The sequence below is a fragment of the Hyperolius riggenbachi genome, chromosome 7 (assembly GCF_040937935.1).
Source record: "Hyperolius riggenbachi isolate aHypRig1 chromosome 7, aHypRig1.pri, whole genome shotgun sequence".
NCBI classification, from domain to species: domain Eukaryota; kingdom Metazoa; phylum Chordata; class Amphibia; order Anura; family Hyperoliidae; genus Hyperolius; species Hyperolius riggenbachi.
Window position 1 is genome coordinate 160,849,246 of NC_090652.1, and position 26,618 is coordinate 160,875,863.

General features: G+C 45.4%; 1 protein-coding gene across 1 annotated transcript in view; it reads left to right on the plus strand.

Annotated features, from left to right (window-relative positions):
• The first annotated feature begins 4,764 nt into the window (after positions 1-4,764).
• Positions 4,765-26,618, plus strand: part of ANKS4B (ankyrin repeat and sterile alpha motif domain containing 4B) — a 112,796-nt gene continuing 90,942 nt past the window's right edge. Inside the window, exon 1 of the mRNA XM_068246874.1 lies at positions 4,765-5,202. Within this exon, the coding sequence (XP_068102975.1) occupies positions 5,039-5,202 (164 nt within the window). The 5' untranslated portion in view covers positions 4,765-5,038. The remainder of the gene's footprint in view (positions 5,203-26,618) is intronic.

Here is a 26,618-nt window from a genome sequence, read left to right on the forward strand (position 1 = left end):
TTCAAATCAAGAAAAATCTTGAGGGCCGGAACACATGCATACAAAATTTCGATGTAAAACTTTTAACGTTTTTCTAGTAACAGTTAACATGGTGTTGGAAATGGAAAGAAACCGTCAATATAAGAGTTGTTGTACTCACCATTTGATGCACATTTTCTTAATGAGAAGTTTGCGGCTGTTTGGGTGTATGCACAGGGCAGATTAATGCAGCAATGGTATCAGAGTGGCCTGTAGTGTGCTGGCTGAGGAGGCTGTCAGCTCTGCTGAGGAGGAACAGAGGCCTAATTACCCACACGTGGCCTGTAGTGTGCTGGCTGAGGAGGCTGTCAGCTCTGCTGAGGGCGAACAGACGCCTAATTACCCACACGTGGCCTGTAGCGTGCTGGCTGAGGAGGCTGTCAGCTCTGTGTGGGGCTGAGGAGGCTGTCAGCTCTGTGTGGGGCTGAGGAGGCTGTCAGCTCTGTGTGGGGCTGAGGAGGCTGTCAGCTCTGTGTGGGGCTGAGGAGGCTGTCAGCTCTGTGTGGGGCTGAGGAGGCTGTCAGCTCTGTGTGGGGCTGAGGAGGCTGTCAGCTCTGTGTGGGGCTGAGGAGGCTGTCAGCTCTGTGTGGGGCTGAGGAGGCTGTCAGCTCTGTGTGGGGCTGAGGAGGCTGTCAGCTCTGTGTGGGGCTGAGGAGGCTGTCAGCTCTGTGTGGGGCTGAGGAGGCTGTCAGCTCTGTGTGGGGCTGAGGAGGCTGTCAGCTCTGTGTGGGGCTGAGGAGGCTGTCAGCTCTGTGTGGGGCTGAGGGGGCTGTCAGCTCTGTGTGGGGCTGAGGGGGCTGTCAGCTCTGTGTGGGGCTGAGGGGGCTGTCAGCTCTGTGTGGGGCTGAGGGGGCTGTCAGCTCTGTGTGGGGCTGAGGGGGCTGTCAGCTCTGTGTGGGGCTGAGGGGGCTGTCAGCTCTGTGTGGGGCTGAGGGGGCTGTCAGCTCTGTGTGGGGCTGAGGGGGCTGTCAGCTCTGTGTGGGGCTGAGGGGGCTGTCAGCTCTGTGTGGGGCTGAGGGGGCTGTCACAGCGTGTGCCCCGGTGTCCTGCAGAGGAGGAGAGGATCGGGTGGTATTGCGTAGTATGGCACTTGGCGGGATGCTCATACACCAGCGTGTGCTCGTATTCAGCCCCGGGTAGTGCTGGGATAGTTAGAAAGACTCGCTTATTGGTTACTGCAGGAACCTTCCTCCAATAGGAATTAGGCTAATTCCTATTGGAGGAAGGTTCCTGCAGTAACCAATGAGCGAGGCTTTCTGACTATCCCAGCGCTACCCGGGGCTGAATACGAGCACACGCTGGTGTATGCGCATCCCGCCAAGTGCCGATACTACGCAATACCACCCGATCCTCTCCCCCTCCGCAGGCAGACACCGCGCGGGCCACAGAAACTGGCTTCGCGGGCCACAAATGGCCCGCGGGCCGTAGGTTGGGCACGGCTGCACTACACGATACATACATACATACATACATACATACATAGATATATGACTATGGTAGGGACTAGGTCAAGGGTCCCCAAACCTTTTGGGTCGCAGGCCGGGTCAACATACTTCAGACTGCTGGGGGGCCAGAGTATACATAAAATATTGTAGAAGTCTTTGTGGACCAGACAGTGAAACATACCCAGTTGACAACCTGCAGTCCAATTGGACAACAGCGTCACCTGAGTGGAATTTGATTGGAAACCAGCAAATTACTGCTTTCTGGCTTCAGTCTATATGCAGACCACCAATATTTAAAGCTGACCGCATCTGTAATACATTTTGTGTGGGGGGGGGGGGGCCGGTAAAAAAGCCGCAGGGGGCCACATTCGGCCCGCGGGCCTTAGTTTGAGGACCACTGGACTAGATTGTGAGGGACAGTTAGTGACAAGACAATATATACTCTGTACAGCCATGCATAATATATCAGCACTATATCAATACTTAAATAAATAAATAAGCCAGCAACACAAGTAAAAATAAATACAATTGATGTGTAGTTTGAGATATTCCAATACTAGTACATTTGATAAAATACAGCAGAAACAGGAAACACTAGGGGTACCCTTTGTACTAGACTGGAAATTTGTTTCATGTTGACTGAGCTAGAATTTATGCTAAATAAAGGGGGGAAAGCTACAATTATTCTATCAAATTGATGGCATGCTGTAATGGGCTTAAACTGTCCCTGACTAGTGATGGCAAGCTACCAGACTGGTTCTGGGGAAGCAATGATAGGCAAGCCCTAGTCCTTTACCAGGGCAGTGTATAGGTGCCAACTTCCTGATTTGCCACATGCAGAGGTCTGTGAATTCCTCTATGGCTATGCCTCCTCAGACCATCTCTGACCCACCACCTAATGATGTTACAGGCAGCATAACATTCTCAACAGCTTCGTCAGACCCTTTTTGTCGCATTTGCCCAGGGTGACCATGTTCTCATCAGTGAAAAGCACATGGCATGAGTGACGGACCTTCTGATATTCTATGGCAAATGCTATTCGAGCTCCATGGAGCCAGCCACTTAGCACAGGCCTCACTAGATGATGTTGGTCCCTCAAGCCTGTTTCTAATGATTGTTGGTGGCCTACTGGAGGTCATTTTGTAAGGCTCTGGCAGTGTTCATCCTGTTCCTCCATAACTAAAGGAGCAGATACCAGTCCTGCTGATCAGGACCTCCAATGCCCTATCTCATTTATTCCCTGCCTGTGCAGGCAGAGGCAGACAACCATCTAGCAGATGACTCATATTGATCTGCCATCCTGGAGGAGTTGGACTACTTGTGCAACCTCTTTAGCATCCAGGTGTCATCTTATGCTAACGGTAGTGTCACTGACCATAGTCAAATGAAAGACTAGCGAAAAACAGAAGAAAAGATGAAGAGGGAATAATATCAGTGACCGTCACCTGTTCAACATCTCCTGACCCTTCCAGTGTACTTGCTAATTTCTTTAACAACAAAGCAGCTGAAGCTGATTATCACTCCCCTCTACTATTTAACTGACCAGATCCTTACCCCATACATTTTATTGACCTGATGCCATACTGTGATTAAAAGGTTTTCTTTAAAAAAAAATTTTGAGGAGTTTATATAGTTCTTATTTTGGCAAATGATTCACATATCAGAATGTGAGAAAACACGGAAAAGCCGCCGCGCGTTCTGACAGCAAGGCGGCTGATTCTGCGTCCAACGCGGCGGTTTGCACGCAGAGGCGTGCGTCTGGTAACATGGCAGAACGCGGAAAAGCCGCCGCATGTACTGACAACAAGGCGGCTGGTTCCGCATCCAGCGCGGCGGTTTGCACGCAGCAGCGTGCATCTGGTGTGGCTGAGTCTGTTAGTTCACACAGGTTTAGGAATACGCGCGCGCACGCGCGCTGAGAGGCAGAACTTTTATGACGGCCAAGAGGGGACCAGCTGACCACACTGGTCAGCTGACGCCAGAGCAAGTTTCTATTGGTCCATCACTTAGAGGTGGCGCCAGAGAGCGCTACACTATATATAGTTGCTGCTGGCCAGTCACAAGTGGTCTGCCGTTGCGAACACTACGTGGAAGCACTCAGACCTTAGTCAGATCCTGCAGTGTGTTTGTACCAGGTGGACCTGGGAATTCACACTGGGCCAGATTACTTGTATTGTATTCTGTTTATGCTTAGACCAGTTCCAGGGTGCAGAGACCATGGACCTCACACCCAGACTAGGGAACCTGTGTTATCAATCTGTTTATGCTTAGACCAGTTCCAGGGTGTAGAGACCATGGACCTCACACCCAGACTAGGGAACTTGTTACCATTCTGTTATACATCAGACTAGTTCCAGGGTGTAGAGACCAAGGACCTCACACCCAGACTAGGCATTGTTTGATATCTGTTATGACTTATTGCTTTCCTGACTACTCCTCTGATCTCTGATTCGGTACCTCGCACATCTGATACTCTGTTGCCAAACCCTGCTTGCCTTGGATACCGAATCAGCCTTTTGTCTATGTACCTTATCTGACCCTGTGTTGCCGACCTGGCTTGCCCGACCTCGAGAGCTATCTCTACTATTAAGAGATAGTCTCCAGATCACTCAGTGACATTTATCTTGATTGTCACTCACTCTCTGGACCTTCCTTCTTCCAGCCTGACTCCGCCCCTTGGGGAGTCTCAGGCTACTGGAAGGTTTCCTTATCTCTAGAGCAGTATTGCCCATACTGTCTCTAATTTCCTGTGCTATCTTTAAAGTACTACCGTTACACCAAACACTCACATTATCCAGGTGTCCAGAGGTTAGCAATATATCTGTATTATCGGTGATTCTGCAGATCATCAATAATCAGGTATATATCTGTATTCTTGGTGATACTGCAGATCACCAATAATCAGATTCTCTCTGCGTGCTGACACCGATCGTTACACAGAAGAAACTATTGTGTACTGTGTGCTTCTCGCCTCTAATGTACCGGTATACTCTTTAATGGGCTTCACAAAGAGTTGATGAATAGCCATGAAAAGCTATGATTTACACTTGACTATGCTAAAGCCATCAGGAGATATGCACCACTGAAATTGCTGGTAATGGCTCATATAGACTTTTGTGACAAAACGCAGTCATATAATGGTATGATTAAAGCCCTTACACTATAATATGCCATAAAGGCATTTATTTTTCTGAATGCGATGTTGTTGTTGAATGCTATGTTGCTGTTAGAACACAATATTATATTCCCCCCACCTCAGTGGAATGATCATTTCTCACTGTTCTGTTACAGGATGCTTTTCCTAGGCCAAAGGAAGGACTTTGATCAGCATGTATCATAAAGCTGATTAATCATCTGAAGCGTCTTCTCATTACTATACATGTGTCATTATAAAGGTTTCCACCCTGTGTTCAAGTACTTTCTAGGGACTTTGTACCCAGTCCTGTTGCATTAAATTAGTCATTCCAGTGGGTAATAATTAATCAGCCAGCTTTACGGTGCTGATCGACAAATCTATTCCGTCTCAGTCCTGAGGATTGTGTGACTGGCCAGTTGAGGCTGGGCAGACGGTGAAAATGTCCACCAGGTACCACCAGGCTGCCATAGATGGATATCTGGATATTCTAAAGGAAGCCACAAAGAAGGATGTGAATACTACAGATGGGGATGGGATGACACCCACACTCTTAGCAGCATATCATGGCCACCTGGATGTCTTGGAGCTGGTTTGCCACAGAGGGTAAGAGACAGTCATTCCCAGCCAATGCATTCTACTACCTTACCAACTAGATATAAATGATCTCTTCTTTTAGATTAATAAATTGATATTTATAGACTTTTGTGTTGAACGTTTTTCATAAGAGAAACTAGGAAGCATTTGGTTGCACCACACGTGACATTGTTTGACATTCGGTATTGTAACTCTGCAGCAAAAAGCAGAGACTTGCCGCAGCTACGCTCTGATGTAACTGTAGCATTGCGGCCTTTTCAACACCCATGCCAAGCTCTAGCAAGTATCCTGCCAGTTCACAGGAGCAGCTGGCAGGTGGGGAAGTCACACCTTCAGCCTCCTCGGGCAAGGAGGCCTTAGGTTTGTTGTACAGAACTGTAAAAAAACAAACAGGATGTGTAATGCTCATACGTTTTGTTGGAGTACACTATGCTATGTCATTGTTTATCATTCTTTATTTTCAGATTATTAGCAATATTTAACACATTTGTGTGTATGTGTGCAATTCTTGTGTGTTTGTGTGTTGCACGCGTGTGTGAACAGCCAAAGGCACATATGTGTTTTTCTACAATTATATTTTTGTTGTAATTTTTCCTTCCCTAATTTAGAAACACCTGTGTCTTCTGAAGTGTTTTCTTGATTCTCTCTTCTTTAAATATTTTTTCTTATCTTATATACCCCCAAATTCCCACTACCTAATTTCTCTGTGATCCTTGTTACAAATGTCCTCTCCACTGAGGAGTGGTCATGTGACTGCAAATTCTAAATTCAAGAAAATGTTTTCTGTGGATTTTAATTGCTACTCTAACTGTAACTCTAACTGTGTAACTCTAACTGTGGGAGGAGCATAAATCATTGAATTCTGCTTGAATTAAACATACAGGAAGAATAACTTGGATATGACAAGGGTCTGTCTTTTTGCCAGCAACAGTTACCTCTTCCTTCTCAGGACAAGGCGAAGATTCATATACTGTAGTTAGATGCTACACAGCAACATTCCATTAAAGAGATCCTGGTGTGAGAGGCATATGGGGGCTGCCATATTTATTTCCTTTTCAACAATACCAGTTGCCTGGTGTTTCTTATATTTTTGGCGTCTATAGTGTCTGAATCACACACCTGAAACAAGCATGTGGCTTGTCCAGTCAGATTTCAATCAGAGCAACCAATCTCCATGCTTGTTCAGGGTCTATGACTAGAAGTATTAGAGGTCAGCAAGACAGCCAAGTAATTTGCATTGTTTAAAAGGTAATACATATGTCAGCCTCAGGTTCCCTTTGATGGCCCATATTTAACTGGGGACATTTACAAAAGCTGCAGCATGAGGAAATGCACTATGATGTGGTAAAAGCCAGCTCACAACATTGTAAGAAAAGGCAGCAAATGTGTCCACAGATCCAGAATGTGACACTATGGATTCATAATTCACTCAGCAGCCATCACTGTGAGCTTGTATGCCCCATGTGATGCTTGCTGTGTCTCTCTACAGATAGCTGGCACGCTGCTTTCTAAGCTTTTGCTTTTGTCCAAAATAAATGGTAATAAGACATCACTGCAACCAAGTAAATGTAATAATAACAATAATGCCTACATATTTTCAGTTCAAAATAGTTTATTTGTAGTAATCAGTATGGGTAGTACCATGCATCCAGTAAATAAGGAAAAGAAAAAACCCGCATAGGGGAAGACCAAGAAGTGTTAACATGACATATTTAACAATATCATTAAAGAAAAAGAATGGGTGTAAAACAAATACAATAAGTCATGATGTCCATATAACGTTAGTATAAAAAATCTTTAAAGACTCAGAATCTTATACCTGAGGCCTGTTACATCACTATTGGTCAGCTAGGGAGATAAAATGTTTTTGAAATAAGACAATGCATCTACTTTTTTTTTTTTAATGTTTTACTAATTTTTCAAATAGGATTTTTTTCACAATATATACACACATATGTCTTCAACAGTGCAACAAGCACCCTTATAAACCATGTGGTGTTTCCCTCCCCACCTTTCCTAACCTTCCCGCCCTTCCATTTCCCTCCCCCTCCTCCCCTGCCACTCTCTGATCTAACTGGTAAATCAGAATATAACCTCTGCCTGATTTTTCCTTATCAGGCACTGAATAAAGAAAAAGACATGCCCTAGCCTAGAAGGTTCACGGTTAGAGTCTTCTCACATAGCATTAGTAATGAGTAATTTTTTGTATAACCTTGTTTTGACAAGGTTGGACACAGCCATTGTCCTGCCAGACAGGGGCATTGCTAGCCCCAAAGAGCATGTGCCCCGGATCTATTCTGGGGTGTCCTGGATGTCCCCCAGGCAGATTCAGCTGTGGCGCCTCAATGGCGGGCATGCTGGGAGCTGTGGTGCATCAATTGTGGGGTATGCTGGGTGCTGTGGTACCATGCTGGGTGCTGTGATGCCTTTATGGGGACATGAAGGGAACTGTGGTTCTTCCATGGGGGCATGCCGGGAGTTGGGGTGCCTCAATGAAAGCATGAGGGGCAGGCCCACTTAGACCACTGTTAAGTTCATGAAAATTTGGCTCCACCCATGATCACACCCACATTATGGTGCATGGCGACACCCATTTTCCGGCTAGAGTGCCCAAAAGTGCCCTAGATCTCTTAGGATCCTAGCAACGCCCCTGCTGCCAGATACAATCTAGCAACTGCTGCTACAGTATATGTCATGCTAACCTTTGTGCTGGGGATTCAGGGAATTCATGTATTTTATTACCAAACAGGAGCATTATAGAGTTTTCTGGTACAGATGAATTAGTCTGCTATTGTCCATCCAGAAAGTATTAGCCTGGGAGAAATGCCACTAGATATAGTCCAGTGTACCAAATTCTCCATGTCCACAGACCCTAAAGCATAGTGATTAAATAATAGGATCTCTTATATGGGCCGAGTTACAGATTGCCCAGCAAGCTCAGGGTAAACCAGAACTCCTAGGAGTGTGTAAGGGGCTGAAAGATCAAAAGCCTCCCTACTCAAATGCTATGCAAAAGAGAACTTTTCCTTCTTAAGGGCTGGTGCACACCAAAACCCGCTAGCAGATCCGCAAAACGCTAGCAGATTTTTAAACGCTTTTTTTAATTTTTATGAGGCGTTTTGCTAGCGTTTTGCGGATTGCTGCTGCGGTTTTCAGTATAGTAGATTTCATATATTGTTACAGTAAAGCTGTTACTGAACAGCTTCTGTAACAAAAACGCCTGCAAAACCGCTCTGAAGTGCCGTTTTTCAGAGCGGTTTGCGTTTTTCCTATACTTAACATTGAGGCAGAAACGCATCCGCAATCCAAAAAATGCCTCACCCAGGCATTTTTCGTTTCTGCAAAACGCCTGCCGCTCTGGTGTGCACCACCCCATTGAGATACATTGACCAAGCAGATCCGCAGCCGCAAGCGGATCTGAAAACGCCCAAAAAGCCGCTCGGTGTGCACCAGCCCTCAAATAGAATGTATTTGTGATTATTCAGGTTGGCGTTAGCTTTGAGGTATCCCCCAGTGCATCACTTCTGAGTATCCAAATCATCTCTTTGTTGTCCGATAGCTAAACACACCTCCAGAACCACTGGAATGCTGTGATGTGTCCTAGGAGTTCTGGTTCACCATGAGCTTGCTGGGCAATCTGTAACTCTAGGGCCCATATGTAATTAACTTTTTTTCCTGTTTTTCTCCTAGGTGATATTTTCAGACTTTTAAATCACCAATGCGCAAAAAAAAAAAAAAAAAAGTTCTCAAGATAATTTTGATAGTACTTTTCACCTACTTTTCGTTTTCGTACTTTTTACATAGAAAAGAATTGAAACGTTTTTCTAATTTGAAGTTGAAAAATTATCTCTTAGGAGAAAACTGTTTATAGGGCATTCCTCAAGCCAAATACGTTTTTGTTTTAATACTCGAATTTCCTATAAACTAAATAAGCCCCACCCACAGTTTTCAGAGAGCCTTGGCAGTAGCAAGGGCTCATGGGAGCTTAGTCTGGGCAGGAGGAGGGGGAGGTATTACTAGCCAGAGATTTCAGAGGCAGAGGGGAGGAGGGAGGAGGAGGGGTGATTAGGTTTTTTCACAGTCTGAGTGCTGACGGTGCAGATAATCCTGCCTCTGTGTAATGTTTACAAACAACATGGCTGCTGTCATTGTATCACAGGAAGAAATGATCATATTCTATTAAAGCAGTATGCAGACAGATTTGCTGTTTAAACCATCTAAACTGTACATAAGATATATAGACAAGTTACTTGTTATACTTAGCTTTTCATCTCGGATCCGCTTTAATTGCATATAGCCCATGGTGTTTCAAGTCCTAAGTTATGGAGCCATATTAATCCATGCCATACAGTGATTAGGCTCAACCAATCCGAAACAGTCTGTATGCACGTTGGATTAGTTTAGCTCTGTAATTCTGGGAATACACCATGCGTTTTTTCGGCAGATAGATGGTTCGATAGATAGTTTCCGACATGTCTAATCTTACTTTCGATCGTTTTACCGCTTGATTTCTGATAGAAGTGAATGGAAATTGATAAGAAAAAATAAGAGAATCGAGCGGGAAATCGAGCGGAAAAACAAATTGAAAATCGATTGACCTTTAAATATAAACAAGCTGACACATCATTGCATTCCCACAGTTCTGGAGGTGTGTTTCGTTATCTGGGACATCAGAGATGATTTGCATATTCAGCAGTGATGCACTCTGAATATGCTCTCACTCAGTGGCGTAGCTAATGAGCTGTGGGCCCCGATGCAAGTTTTACAATGGGGCCCCCCATGCACTCTATACATAGCAATTGAAACGGCGCACTAAAAGCTGCCAATGGCAACTACAATGTCAGAGGTGCAAGAAGGGGATGGGGAATAGTTTGTTAATGATTACCACTATTCAAAGTATATATATATATATATATATATATATATATATATATATATATATATATATATATATATATATATATATATATATATATAATATATATATAATTATTATGAGCACAGGACCAATATAGAGCTAATACTGTAGTTGAGGGAGGGCCATTCGGGGCCCCTCTGGCCCAAGGGCCCCGATGCGTTCGCTACCGCTGCACCCCCTATTGCTACGCCCCTGCTCTCACTCCAACCTAAATAAAGCAAATTCCTTCTGTTTTAGGACAGGAAACTTCTGTTTTATATGGGCTGAGGACAGGCGTATAATATGCCCTATGAAAGCATTTTGTCAAGGTTTTAATGATGGAAAGCTACAAGCTCACTTTAGCAAGCATCTTGTAGCAGTGGCTCTATCGACCCTCCCAGTTCTGGATATTTCTGGGTTCCTGAGTATTCTGTGAGTTAAGGTCGAATATAACCAAGACATTATTCCTCTCGCTAGTACTCACTAGGCGTCTAACAGACCACCAACTTTTAAAGTACCGTAAGTGGAATAGACTGAAATGTTTCAAAAAGTGGCTCTAGTTAGGATAGTGATGAATTTGAATTCATTGATATGTCTCCATATAGGGAAAGTCAATGATGTAAATACCCAGTTTAAAGGGATACTGTAGGGGGGTCGGGGGAAAATGAGCTGAACTTACCCGGGGCTTCTAATGGTCCCCCGCAGGCATCCTGTGCCCGCGCAGCCACTCACCGATGCTCCGGCCCCGCCTCCAGTTCACTTCTGGGATTTCTGACTTTAAAGTCAGAAAACCACTGCGCCTGCGTTTCCGTGTCCTCACTCCTGCTGATGTCACCAGGAGTGTACTGCGCAGACACAGACCATACTGGGCCTGCGCAGTACACTCCTGGTGACATCAGTGGGATCGAGGACACGGCAACGCAGGCGCAGTGGTTTTCAGACTTTAAAGTCTGAAATTCCAGAAGTGAACTGGAGGCGGGGCCGGAACATCGGTGAGTGGCTGCGCCAACACAGGATGTCTGCGGGGGACCATTAGAAGATTTCAAACACAAATACTCAATAAACTCTTCTAGCTTTGTATACCAGTCCATCAATTCCATATTGTGAAATAATTCAAGCATTAGGGAAGGATTGGATTGTAGGTTGTGTTTCCGAATTGTAGAACTGTCCAAAAGGGACTACATCCATCTTGTCAGAACAAGACATAGTTGGGTACAAAAATTGAAGTAACTTTAAGGGGCTATAAAATCTGATTATATTAAGATCCACAGTGGTGCATGTCCCCCTGCATTCATTGGTGGAATCTGGACCAGATGAGCTACAATACGATATATTAATAGAGGTCTGGGAAAGATATAAACTTCCAGTATTTTTATGTAGATAAAGCTTCTTTATGGCAATTCTGTAAGACGGTATGGACCTGAGAAATATTTTTTGGAGAGGTTAGAATGTTTATTTCATAACGGAGTTGTAAGGGTTAGCGGAGATGCCGCCGCGGAGACAGGCTGCATGGCGGCTGTCTCCACATATCAGCCGGCGGCCTCTGCCGCGCAGTTTCATGCGGGTGATCTGCCTGGACCTTCCATTGCACATAGATTGAGAGCTACGCTTGTGCGCGCCAGGCGACAGGACCTTTATGCGAATAGAAGGGGAGTCAGCTGATCTGCCAAGTCAGCTGACTCCAACAGTACTTCGGATTGGCTAAGTGGCTGGGGCTGCGCTGCAACTTAGTATATATAGTACCAGACTGTCAGTTGCTCGGTGTCTGCTGTTGCAAATACTTGCGTGTGAGCGCTCAGACCTTAGTCAGATCCCAAAGTGTGCTAGAACCGGCCAGAGCCGGGGATCCACACTTAGCCAGATTCTGCTGATAGATTAAAGTACTAATTTCATTGTATTATCTGTTATGACCTGCTTTCATTGACTATTCTCTCTCTATTGCTGACTCTGTACCTCTGCCTATCTGATTCACGTTGCCGACCCTGCCTGAAAAAACAACTCTGAATCAGCCTTCTGTCTTTGTACCTTATCTGTCCGTACGTTGCCAACACTGCTTGCCTGACCTTTCTATCCTCGCCAGTGGGCCTAGCCACTGGTGAGGGATCTATAGCTGTCACCTGCTCCTCAGATGAAGCGTTAATGTAGTATAGTCTTAATCACCTGCTCCTCAGGTGATCACCTTTTCAGCTTACCAGTGGCACCTGCTCCTCAGGTGTCCATTGGCTACAGTACTGTCTGAATCACCTGCTTCTCAGGTGATCAACCTTGCAGCATAACTAGTAGCTCCTGCTCCTCAGGTGCTCTTTTACTGCTATACAGCCGGACTCGCCTGCTCCTCAGGTGATCCTTGGCTGCAGTATTGTCTGTAGTCACCCGCTCCTCGGGAGACCTTATCTTCCTCATTACTGTTGCACCAATCACTATCTCACATTGGTAGTCTTGTGTCTGGCTATACTAGCATTATTGGTGATTCTGCCGATCACCACATAATCAGGTATAGCATCTGTATTATTGGTGATACTGCAGATCACCAATAATTAGAAAATCTGTTAGCTGACACCAATCGCTACAGAACAGCAGACCAAACATTATGGACGCACTGCGTGATCAGGTTGAAGTCCTGACCACCGCGTTAAACAATCTTACCGGGGTGATTAACACCCAACAGTCCCAGATCACGCAATTGTCTGGGACTGTGCAGGTGCTTCAAACAACCGTTAACGCAGTGCGATCTCCTCCAGTCACGGACCTTCGGATGTCCGTACCTGAAAGGTTTTTTTAGGCATAGATCTGACTTTCAAAACTTTAGGAATCGTGTGCTATCTTATTTTGAGTTGAGGCCCAATTTGTCAGGTTCTGAGCACCAGAGGGTTACATTTATAAAGACCCTCTTGTCAGGAGATTCGCAAACATGGGCGTATAGTCTTCAAGCTGAGCATGTGGCATTATCTTCAGTTCAAGAATTTTTTAAGGCCATGGCCATTATATATGATCCGGATATTTCGATCACTGCTGAGAGGAAACTCAAAGCTCTCAGGCAGGGTCATAATCCGGTGGAGGTTTATGCGGCAGAGTTTAGAAAGTGGTCTGTGTCAGCTAGATGGGGAACATATGCATTGTTAGACTGTTTCCTGTCAGGATTGTCTGATGCAGTCTCTGATTTGATGTTAGGGCATCCTGAGCCCAAATCCATTGATGAAGCTATTTCTTTGGCGGTGCGGGTAGACCGCCGCATACGCTATCAGAAACAGACTCGTGGTAGGAATGCAGTAAGATCTATCTATGCAAATCGGACACTCTCGGTTGACGCAAGTGGAAAATAATTGCAGAAGGTCAGAAAGACTTTGCCTATACTGCGCTGAGGAGGCTCACATTGTCCAGAATTGTCCCAAGAAGTCGGGAAACACTACCGCCTAGGTATAGTCAGAGGTTATACCCTAGGCGAGCAGTCTTTACCTCTAAACAATAATCGTTTGCTCCTTCCTTGTTCCATTACCTGGGAAGGTCAGACCACACCCACCTTTGTGGATTCCGGCTCTGCAGCCAATTTTATAGATTATGACTTTGTAAAAAAATTGGGGATTCCCTTACACCCTTTAGACCGACAGATATTGGTCACAGCGGTAGACGACTCTCCCTTGCAGTGTAGACAGCCCCTTTCTCAGACTCCCTTGTAATTATGTAGTATAGGGGTGCTACACAAAGAGAAATTACAGTTCTTTGTCCTGCAAATGGCAACCTCTACCATCATCCTTGGTTGCAACTCCACTCCCCTCAGATAGACTGGGCTTCAGGTCAGCTACAGAGCTGGTCATCATCATCATTGTCATCATCATTGTTTGGAGAGAGTTGCTGTTTGTGCCACCAAGGTACAGGTCAAAGGGGTGCCAGTGCAGTACGCTGAATTTGCTGATGTGTTCTGTCCGAAGTCTGCAGATAAACTCCCACCCCACCAGAGTTTTGATTGTCCCATCGAATTAAGATCTGGTTGTATGCCCCCTAGAGGTCATCTTTATAACTTGTCAGGGTCTGAGAAGCTGGCAATGCAGGAATACATTAAGGAAAACTTGGCTAAGGGCTTCATCCGTCCTTCCCGGTCACCAGCCGGGGCTGGGTTCTTTTTTTGTGCAGAAAAAGGACGGTGGCCTTAGACCTTGTATTGACTATCGAGGTCTGAATAAGATCACAGTAAAAAATCGCTACCCGTTACCCCTGATTGACGATTTGTTTGCTCAAGTGACCAATGCCAGTATATTTTCCAAGTTGGACCTGCGAGGGGCATACAACCTGGTGTGCATTAGGGACGGTGACGAATGGAAGATGGCATTCAACACGCCTGACGGGCATTACGAGTATCTGGTTATGCCCTTCGGGGTTGTGTAATGCCCCTGCCGTCTTCCAGGAGTTAATCAATGAAGTCTTCAGGGAGGTTCTGGGAAAGTTTGTGCTAGTTTATCTAGACGACCTACTGATTTTCTCTCCTAATCTGACAGAAGCATCGTAAGCACGTCAAGTTTGTTTTAAGGAAATTAAGACAGAATTCGCTGTACGCGAAGCTAGAGAAGTGCCTCTTCGAGGTCACTAAAGTTCCTTTTTTGGGATACATTATTTCCACTTCTGGTCTCTCCATGGATCCAGAGAAAGTCTCTGCTGTTTTGGAGTGGCCCCAACCTGTATGGTTGAAGGCACTCCAAAGATTACTTGGCTTCGCCAATTACTGTAGAAAGTTCATCAAGGGGTTCTCCTCGGTAGTGTCACCCCTTACCAATCTTACCAGAAAGGGGGCTGACACTTACCATTGGATGCCAGAGGCACAGACCGCCTTTGCCACATTGAAAAAATTGTTCTGCTCTGCTCCCATTCTGAGACATGTGGATGTCATCTTCCCCTTCATTGTTGAGGTCGATGCGTCAGAGATTGGGGTTGGAGCTGTAACGTCTCAGCGCTCAATCCTTCAAGGCAAATTACACCCTTGTGCCTTTTTTCTCTCGTAGATTCTCTCCGGCCGAGAGGAACTACAATATCGGCAATCGGGAACTCTTAGCCAAAAAATTAGCCTTTGAAGAATGGAGTCATTGGCTGGAAGGGGCAGAACATACCATCACAGTCTATACAGATCATAAAAACTTGGAGTACATTGAAGGGGCCAAGAGACTTAGTCCCCGACAGGCCCGCTGGTCCTTATTCTTTTCAAGGTTCAGATTTATTATAACGTACACACCAGGTAGCAAGAACGTCAAGGCAGACGCGCTATCTAGATGGTTTAAGCCTGAGACAGTTCAGCCTTCAACTCCTGAGACCATCACACTTCAAAAGGTGGTGCTGGCAGCTACTGAAACTTGGGAGGACTGGACGGCTACTCTGGGCCCGTACCAACAGGACATTCCAGAAGGGAAGCCTGATGGGGTTATGTTTGTACCACTTCCCTTTCGCCTACAACTTTTACAATTATTTAATTCCCATAAAAATGCTGGGCATCCGGGGGCTGCCCGAACTCAGGATCTGTTAGCCAGATGTGTATGGTGGCCTTCACTGGCACTTGATTGTAAAGAGTTTGTGAGAGAGTGCTCAGTCTGCGCTAGAAGTAAGCCCTCTCGCCAGGCTCCAGTGGGTACATTACAACCCTTACCCATGCCAAACGAACCCTGGACTCATGTGTCCATGGACTTTGTGGGAGAACTCCCCCGGTCTGAAGGCAAAACGGTCATCTGGGTGGAAGTCGATAGGTGCAGTAAGATGGCTCATTTCGTTCCCCTGAAAGGACTCCCCTCGGCCCAGGAGTTAGCTGATCTCTACATTCAGCACGTTTTCCGGCTGCATGGCATTCCGGAAAATGTGGTGTCAGATAGGGGAGTCCAGTTTGTGTCGAAATTTTGGAGAGCTTTAGGTATGGACCTTTCGTTTTCATCAGGCTACCACCCACAGACCAATGGTCAGACCGAAAGAGTTAGCCAGTCCCTTGAACAGTTTCTCAGGTGTTATGTGCCCGATGCCCAGTCAGATTGGGTAAAGTTCTTGCCATTCGCAGAATTTGCACATAATAACCTGAAAAATGCCTCCTCTGGATTTTCCCCTTTTCAGGTGGTGACGGGAAAATTTCCCAAGTTTTCTCCTTTGCCTGTGGCATCTACTCCTTTCCCGGCCCTGGAATATTGGCAAAGGGCGTTAAAGGAGATTTGGGTGTTAGTTAAGAGGAATTTGGGAACGGCTTTCCAGACTCAGAAGAAACAGGCGGATAAAAGGCGGTCTGTAGAGTGGAAGTTTTCGCCAGGGGACATGGTCTGGGTATCTACTCGGCATTTAGCGTTGAAACAACCGTCACCTAAGTTAGGACCCAGATTTATAGGCCCATACCCTGTGTCCAAGAAAATTAATGATGTCACATATGCGATTGATCTCCCAGCCAGCATGAGATGTGTGAGATCATTCCATGTTTCTTTGTCGAAGCCTGCAGTGCACGTGGGTTCCTCCTCCCCCCCCACTGTGATGGTTGATGACCAACCTGAGTATGAGATCGAGAAGATCTTGGATTCTCGATTAGTGCAGAATTCTGTACAATACCTGGTCCACTGGAAGGGGTATGGTCTGGAGGAAAGGACTTGGGTGCCGGATTGTCGCATGCATGCGGAGGATTTAAAGAAAGTGTCATGAGTTACACCCTGAGAAGCCGGGAAGGAAGTTTCTGGGGTCCACTCCTCAGGTAGGGGGTACTGTAAGGGTTAGCGGAGATGCTGATGCGGAGACAGGCGGCATGGCGGTTGTCTCCGCGTATCAGCTGGCGGCCTCTGCCGCGCAGTTTCATGCTGGTGATCTGCTTGGTCCTTCCATTGCACATAGATTGAGAGCTACGCGCCAGGCGACAGGACCTTTATGCGAATAGAAGGGGAGTCAGCTGATCTGCCAAGTCAGCTGACTCCAACAGTACTTCGGATTGGCTGAGTGGCTGGGGCGGCGCTGCGGAGCAACTTAGTATATATAGTACCGGACTGTCAGTTGCTCGGTGTCTGCTGTTGCAAATACTTGCGTGTGAGCGCTCAGACCTTAGCCAGATCCCAAAGTGTGCCCTGATTCACGTTGCAGACCCTGCCTGAAAAAACAACTCTGAATCAGCCTTCTGTCTTTGTACCTTATCTGTCCGTACGTTGCCAACTCTGCTTGTCTGACCTCTCTATCCTCGCCAGTGGGCCTAGCCACTGGTGAGGGATTTATAGCTGTCACCTGCTCCTCAGGTGAAGCGTTAATGTAGTATAGTCTTAATCACCTGCTCCTCAGGTGATCACCTTTTCAGCTTACCAGTGGCACCTGCTCCTCAGGTGTCCAATGGCTACAGTACTGTCTGAATCACCTGCTTCTCAGGTGATCAACCTTGCAGCATAACTAGTAGCTTCTGCTCCTCAGGTGCTCTTTTACTGCTATACAGCTGGACTCGCCTGCTCCTCAGGTGATCCTTGGCTGCAGTATTGTCTGTAGTCACCCGCTCCTCGGGAGACCTTATCTTCCTCATTACTGTTGCACCAATCACGATCTCACATTGGTAGTCTTGTGTCTGGTTATACTAGCATTATTGGTGATTCTGCAGATCACCAATAATCAGAAAATCTGTTAGCTGACACCAATCGTTACAGGAGTGTTCTAAAAAGGTAGAGAATATGAGATAAGGTTTAATGGAAAAAAATGATATATGTTAACTACAAACAATGGAGCCTCCCAGCAAAACTTTGAGGGGCACTACCTACATTCACAGACCCTACTACCTCACTTCGTGATGACCCCCACTATCATGAGGTCCATCTCCCTGGGGCCATATAGCAAGTTTGGCCACCATGCCTCCTATAACAATGCAGCCACCATAACTTCCCATAGTCACAAGTATGGCTCATCAACACCTGCTCTGTAGGCAAAACTCTATCGGTGGAAGGGTATAAAGGTGGGCCTACACAACCCTGGGTTCCCATGCAACATTGTCCTCTTTTTTTTCTTGTGTGTTCATTTTTAAAATTCTTCAATCAAACTAGAATATTACTGATTAAGAAAAGAAGAGCAAAGAAAAATGATTGATAAAATAGATATAGATTTACGGTGCTGAAATTTTATTGTTGTGTTTTAAAACCAGGTATATGTATCATTCTTTGTGTTTTGTGTGGTTGTTTTTATTTATTTTTTGTATTTGAATCCTTAGTGAATAAGTTAGGGGTCTACAAAAGACCCCTTTTACTTATTAGGTGTTGGTGGGGATCTGGTCAACTCCTTATTTAGACCAAAGTGCACCAAAAGTGTCACTCCTCCTGTGAGGGACACAGTTGCTTTTAAAGGTGTGGCAGAATGTATTACCACCCCTCGCAAGGTACCTCTATTTATTCATGTCAGTTGGTATAGCTCAGGTTTCAGGGGCCACATGCTGACGGGCATTTTTTCACCTGGCCAACCGGCCTGCATGGCTGGATAAAGTGTTGATTATTATTTCTGAAGGCTATGTTTTGTAAAAATATTTTTCTTAATTCACATTTCAGTGTACTGCACATGCATAGATGCATGTGTGTGCTTGTGTATCAATAGAATACGTTCCCTTGCTCTCGATACTCATTTCCAGAATGTGTGGGTTTGTTTTTTTTACAAATCATGCAGGCTCGAGGGGGCCTGTCCACAGTGCAGCATAGCTCCCAACTGTCTCCCTTTTGGAGGGACAGTCCCTCTTTGGGAGCCCTGTCCCTCTTTCCTCCTCATTTGTCCCTCTTTCAGGACTTTGTCCCTCTATCTATATATATATATATATATATATATATATATATATATATATATATATATATATATATATATATATATATATATATATATATATATATATATATATATATATATATATATATATATATATATATATATATATATATATATATATATATATATATATTCTCTACAAATAATCTGTTTGACTCTAAACTTTATTGCCATCCTTTAAATTGATATATTACTAATTTTAAAATGTTAGTATGAAGGAAAATGAACCAGGATAGAAATGACCAGTTTGAATTATAAAACAACAAATTTTTATTATCAAAATCTTTATAGGGGTGTGGGGGGGCATGATCAGGGGCGTGGCTTAAGTGTCCCTCTTTCTCATCTCAAAAAGTTGGGAGGTATGGCGCAGTGAGTTACATGTTGATGCAGGTGAATAGGAAAACATGCACATTCTCTTTGGTTCTCTATACATAAAAGTGCCATCACAGGCCAAGTACAATGCAATAGCATTCCTTCTTGTGGTTGCATTCACAGGGCTATACTAAGCTGAAGGATTGCTAATGGTTATTTTTCAGATTAGCAAGATCTCTTTCACATGGGAAGCTGAACTGGGCTCTTTGCACACAAGTTCTGCCTCTGACTTGCTGTGTCCCTAATGGCAACAATCAAATCAAGCCAAATGGCAGCATTTGTAACTCCATGTCTGTGAGCCCTTAACACGAGTATGGTTACTGTGTGGTCACGTCTGAGAGTGGCTGCAGCAGCACTCACGTGATTCCACACGCCAGATGACTGTCAGCTGCCCATCTCGAGTGCTAGCAAGCCCCGGACTTTGTACCGCCTTCAGGTGCACGCCAGGCTCAGTCTTTCTGCATGTTTGAGTGCCTTTATATATGTAGCTGTGGTCGTTATTACTCTTATGATATTGCTTTCCACTTAAGGTTTCATGGTTTTGTTGAATTGAGCTAAGAGTCACAGCTACGTGTTTTGTAAAATTTTAATTCTTCTGGAGATAGGGTTGGAGAATTACTTTATCCACTATTTAGGGTCTCTGTTCATTATCTCCTTCTGTAAAGTAGTGCTAGATGTACACCATACACTTTTCTTGCAGATTTACCTGCCAGATCGATTCTTTCCAACATGTCAGATGTGAATTTTGATAGATTTTTTGATTTTCTGATTTATTTATTTTTGTCGTTTTTGTAATCTTAGATCAGACATGTTGGAAATAATTGATCTGGCAGGTAAATATGCCATAAAATTGTATGGTGTGTGGGTCCATCTAAAAATGGCGCAGGGAGAAAAATGGCGCACCGTTCTGCCGATAAATGTATCATAAAACGCTATTTACCGAAAATACATTAAAACGGTAAATAGCGTTTTATGCTACATTTATTTCAGCACGGTACGCCATTAAAGCAAGCAGGGGGCTGCGGGTCGCTAGTATAGGCAGCGGGGGTTGGGGGAGAGAGGCAGCGGACACTGAAGGGCATAGGCAGCGGACGAAGATGTGTGCAATATGCATACATTACCTTGTCCCGGGCCGCCGATCGCTCCTTCCCTCCGCTCCTTCACTTCCTAGTTTGTTTGCTGTAGTCCTGCAGCGGGCCAATCACCATGCGGAGAATGAAACCGCATGGTGATTGGCCGGCTGCAGGACTACAGTAAACGAATGGAGGAAGTGAAGGAGCGGAGGGAAGGAGCGATCGGCGGCCCGGGACAAGGTAATGTATGCATATTGCACACATCTTCGTCCGCTGCCTATGCCCTCCAGTGTCCGCTGCCTCTCTCTTCCCCCCGACCCCTCTGTCCTCAGAAATTTTGAAGCTTTATAACGCTATTTAGCGTTATAAGTGTAAGGCACACTGCCTGCGCCATTTTTTAACACTTATAACGCTAAATAGCGTTATATAATGCAAGTCTATGGGGCGCCCTTCTTATTCATCTGGCGCTGTGCGCCATTTTTAACTGTCCCGTGGTGTGTACCTAGCATAATGATCTTCAAACCACAGTTTCAGTGTCTAATGTATCCACAATGTATAACACTTTCTGCATCAAGTACCTGAAACATGTATGCAGATGAGGTAAGTCGGAACACCTCATCCACATACTTATTTCACACAGATGAAACCACTTCACTATCTATCTATCTATGTATATGTATTACACTTAATATGTAAATGATGTAGTTTCTCTTAAAGGGATTTACACCTAGCACATTTTCACATTAACCACTTTGAGGACCTAGGGCTTTCTACCCCTTAAGGACCGGCCACTTTTTTTCCATTCAGACCACTGCAGCTTTCACGGTTTATTGCTCGCTCATACAACCTACCACCTAAATGAATTTTGGCTCCTTTTCTTGTCACTAATAAAGCTTTCTTTTGGTGCTATTTGATTGCTCCTGCGATTTTTACTTTTTATTATATTCATCAAAAAAGACATGAATTTTGGCAAAAAAATGATTTTTTTAACTTTCTGTGCTGACATTTTTCAAATAAAGTAAAATTTCTGTATACATGCAGCGCGAAAAATGTGGACAAACATGTTTTTGATAAAAAAAAACCCCATTCAGTGTATATTTATTGGTTTGGGTAAAAGTTATAGCGTTTACAAACTATGGTGCAAAAAGTGAATTTTCCCATTTTCAAGCATCTCTGACTTTTCTGACCCCCTGTCATGTTTCATGAGGGGCTAGAATTCCAGGATAGTATAAATACCCCCCAAATGACCCCATTTTGGAAAGAAGACATCCCAAAGTATTCACTGAGAGGCATAGTGAGTTCATAGAAGATATTATTTTTTGTCACAAGTAAGCGGAAAATGACACTTTGTGAGAAAAAAAAAAAAAAAAAAAGTTTCCATTTCTTCTAACTTGCGACAAAAAAAAATGAAATCTGCCACGGACTCACCATGCCCCTCTCTGAATACCTTGAAGGGTCTACTTTCCAAAATGGGGTCATTTGTGGGGTGTGTTTACTGTCCTGACATTTTGGTGGGTGCTAAATTGTAAGCACCCCTGTAAAGCCTAAAGGTGCTCATTGGACTTTGGAGCCCTTAGCGCAGTTAGGCTGCAAAAAAGTGCCACACATGTGGTATTGCCATACTCAGGAGAAGTAGTATAATGTGTTTTGGGGTGTATTTTTACACATACCCATGCTGGGTGGGAGAAATATCTCTGTAAATGACAATTTGTTAATTTTTATAACACACAATTGTCCATTTACAGAGATATTTCTCCCACTCAGCATGGGTATGTGTAAAAATACACCACAAAACACATTATACTACTTCTCCTGAGTACGGCGATACCACATGTGTGGCACTTTTTTGCACCCTAACTGCGCTAAAGGGCCCAAAGTCCAATGAGTACCTTTAGGATTTCACAGGTCATTTTGAGAAATTTCGTTTCAAGACTACTCCTCACGGTTTAGGGCCCCTAAAATGCCAGGGCAGTATAGGAACCCCACAAATGACCCTATTTTAGAAAGAAGACACCCCAAGGTATTCCGTTAGTAGTATGGCGAGTTCATAGAAGATTTTATTTTTTGTCACAAGTTAGCGGAAAATAACACTTTGTGAAAAAACACAATTAAAATCAATTTCCGCTAACTTTTGACAAAAAATAAAATCTTCTATGAACTCACCATACTCCTAACGGAATACCTTGGGGTGTCTTCTTTCTAAAATGGGGTCATTTGTGGGGTTCCTATACTGCCCTGGCATTTTAGGGGCCCTAAACCGTGAGGAGTAGTCTTGAAACGAAATTTCTCAAAATGACCTGTGAAATCCTAAAGGTACTCATTGGACTTTGGGCCCTTTAGCGCAGTTAGGGTGCAAAAAAAGTGCCACACATGTGGTATCGCCATACTCGGGAGAAGTAGTACAATGTGTTTTGGGGTGTATTTTTACACATACCCATGCTGGGTGGGAGAAATACCTCTGTAAATGGACAATTGTGTGTAAAAAAATCAAAAGATTGTCATTTACAGAGGTATTTCTCCCACCCAGCATGGGTATGTGTAAAAATACACCCCAAAACACATTGTACTACTTCTCCCGAGTACGGCGATACCACATGTGTGGCACTTTTTTGCACCCTAACTGCACTAAGGGGCCCAAAGTCCAATGAGTACCTTTAGGATTTCACAGGTCATTTTTGTTTCAAGACTACTCCTCACGGTTTAGGGCCCCTAAAATGCCAGGGCAGTATAGGAACCCCACTAATGACCCCATTTTAGAAAGAAGACACCCCAAGGTATTCCGTTAGGAGTATGGTGAGTTCATAGAAGTTTTTATTTTTTTGTCACAAGTTAGCGGAAATTGATTTTAATTGTTTTTTTTCACAAAGTGTCATTTTCCGCTAACTTGTGACAAAAAAATAAAATCTTCTATGAACTCACCATACTCCGTACGGAATACCTTTGGGTGTCTTCTTTCTAGAATGGGGTCATTTGTGGGGTTCCTATACTGCCCTGGCATTTTAGGGGCCCTAAACCGTGAGGAGTAGTCTTGAAACCAAATGTCGCAAAATGACCTGTGAAATCCTAAATTGGACTTTGGGCCCCTTAGCGTACTTAGGGTGTAAAAAAGTGCCACACATGTGGTACCGCTGTACTCAGGAGAAGTAGTATAATGCGTTTTGGGGTGTATTTTTACACATACCCATGCTAAGTGGGAGAAATATCTCTGTAAATGACAATTGTTTGATTTTTTTACACACAATTGTCCATTTACATAGAAATTTCTCCCACCCAGCATGGGTATGTGTAAAAATACACCCCAAAACACATTATACTACTTTTCCTGAGTACGGCGGTACCACGTGTGACACTTTTTTGCAGCCTAGGTGCGCTAAGGGGCCCAACGTCCTATTCACAGGTCATTTTGAAGCATTTGTTTTCTAGACTACTCCTCGCGGTTTAGGGCCCCTAAAATGCCAGGGCAGTATAGGAACCCCACAAGTGACCCCATTTTAGAAAGAAGACACCCCAAGGTATTCCGTTAGGTGTATGGCGAGTTCATAGAAGATTTTATTTTTTGTCACAAGTTAGTGAAAAATGACACTTTGTGAAAAAAAACCAATAAAAATTAATTTCCGCTAACTTTTGACAAAAAATTAAATCTTCTATGAACTCGTCATACACCTAACATAATACCTTGGGGTGTCTTTTTTTTCTAAAATGGGGTCACTTGTGGGGTTCCTATACCGCCCTGGCATTTTACAGGCCCAAAACCGTGAGTAGTCTGGAAACCAAATGTCTCAAAATGACTGTTCAGGGGTATAAGCATCTGCAAATTTTGATGACAGGTGGTCTATGAGGGGGCGAATTTTGTGGAACCGGTCATAAGCAGGGTGGCCTTTTAGATGACAGGTTGTATTGGGCCTGATCTGATGGATAGGAGTGCTAGGGGGGTGACAGGAGGTGATTGATGGGTGTCTCAGGGGGTGGTTAGAGGGGAAAATAGATGCAATCCATGCACTGGGGAGGTGATCGGAAGGGGGTCTGAGGGTTTGGCCGAGTGATCAGGAGCCCACACGGGGCAAATTGGGGCCTGATCTGATGGGTAGGTGTGCTAGGGGGTGACAGGAGGTGATTGATGGGTGTCTCAAGGTGTGATTAGAGGGGGGAATGGATGCAAGCAATGCACTGGCGAGGTGATCAGGGCTGGGGTCTGAGGGCATTCTGAGGGTGTGGGCGGGTGATTGAGTGCCCTAGGGGCAGATAGGGGTCTAATCTGATAGGTAGCAGTGACAGGGGTGATTGATGGGTAATTAGTGGGTGTTTAGGGTAGAGAATAGATGGAAACACTGCGCTTGGGTGGTGATCTGATGTCGGATCTGCGGGCGATCTATTGGTGTGGGTGGGTGATCAGTTTGCCCGCAAGGGGCAGGTTAGGGGCTGATTGATGGGTGGCAGTGACAGCGGGTGATTGATGGGTGGCAGTGACAGGGGGTGATTGATGGGTGGCAGTGACAGGGGGTGATTGATGGGTGATTGATAGGTGATTGACAGGTAATCAGTGGGTTATTACAGGGGAGAACAGATGTAAATATTGCACTGGCGAATTGATAAGGGGGGTCTGAGGGCAATCTGAGCGTGTAGGCGGTCGATTGGGTGCCCGCAAGGGGCAGATTAGGGTCTGATCTGATAGGTAACAGTGACAGGTGGTGATAGGGAGTGATTGATGGGTGATTGATGGGTAATTAGTGGGTGTTTAGAGGAGAGAATAGATGGAAACACTGCGCTTGGGTGGTGATCTGATGTCGGATCTGCGGGCGATCTATTGGTGTGGGTGGGTGATCAGATTGCCCGCAAGGGGCAGGTTAGGGGCTGATTGTTGGGTGGCAGTGACAGGGGGTGATTGATGGGTGATAGGTGATTGGCAGGTGATTGACAGGTGATCAGTGGGTTATTACAGGGAAGGACAGATGTAATTAATGCACTGGCGAATTGATAAGGGGGGGGGGGTCTGAGGGCAATCTGAGCGTGTGGGCGGGTGATTGGGTGCCCGCAAGGGGCAGATTAGGGTCTGATCTGATAGGTAACAGTGACAGGTGGTGATAGGGGGTGATTGATGGGTAATTAGTGGGTGTTTAGAGAAGATAACAGATGTAAACGATACATTTGGGAGGTAATCTGACGGCGGGTTTGCGGGCGATCTAATGGTGTGGGTGGGTGATCAGATTGCCCGCAAGGGGCAGGTTAGGGGCTGATTGATGGGTGGCAGTGACAGGGGGTGACAGGGGGTGATTGATGGGTGATAGGTGATTGGCAGGTGATTGACAGGTGATCAGTGGGTTATTACAGGGAAGAACAGATGTAATTAATGCACTGGTGAATTGATAAGGGGGGGTCAGAGGGCAATCTGAGCGTGTGGGCGGGTGATTGGGTGCCCGCAAGGGGCAGATTAGGGTCTGATCTGATAGGTAAAAGTGACAAGTGGTGATAGGGGGTGATTGATGGGTGATTGATGGGTAATTAGTGGGTGTTTAGAGGAGAGAATAGATGTAAACAATGGATTTGGGAGGTGATCTGATGTCGGATCTGTGGGCGATCTATTGGTGTGGGTGGGTGATCAGATTGCCCGCAAGGGGCAGGTTAGGGGCTGATTGATGGGTGGCAGTGACAGGGGGTGATTGACGGGTGATTGATGGGTGATTGACGGGTGATTGACAGGTGATTGACAGGTGATTGACAGGTGATCAGGGGGATAGATGCATACAGTAAACAGGGGCGGTGGTCTGGGGGGGGGGGTCTGGGGAGAATCTGAGGGGTGGGGGGTGATCAGGAGGGGGCAGGGAGCAGGGGGGGGGATAAAAAAAAAAAATAGCGTTGACAGATAGTGACAGGGAGTGATTGATGGGTGATTAGGGGGGTGATTGGGTGCAAACAGGGGTCTGGGGGGTGGGCAGGGGGGGGGGGTCTGATGGGTGCTGTGGGCGATCTGGGGCAGGGGGGGGAGAAATCAGTGTGCTTGGGTGCAGACTAGGGTGGCTGCAGCCTGCCCTGGTGGTCCCTCGGACACTGGGACCACCAGGGCAGGAGGCAGCCTGTATAATACACTTTGTAAACATTACAAAGTGTATTATACACTTTGTATGCGGCGATCGCGGGGTTAACATCCCGCCGGCGCTTCCGTATAGCCGGCGGGATGTTGCGGCGAGCGAGCGGTGAAAGGCGCCGGCGGAGGATCGCGTCACGGATGACGCGATCGCTCCGCCCATGCCCTTAAATGGACCGCCGCCTCTGTGGGTGAGGCCGTCCTGCAGGGCTCCACTTCCCCG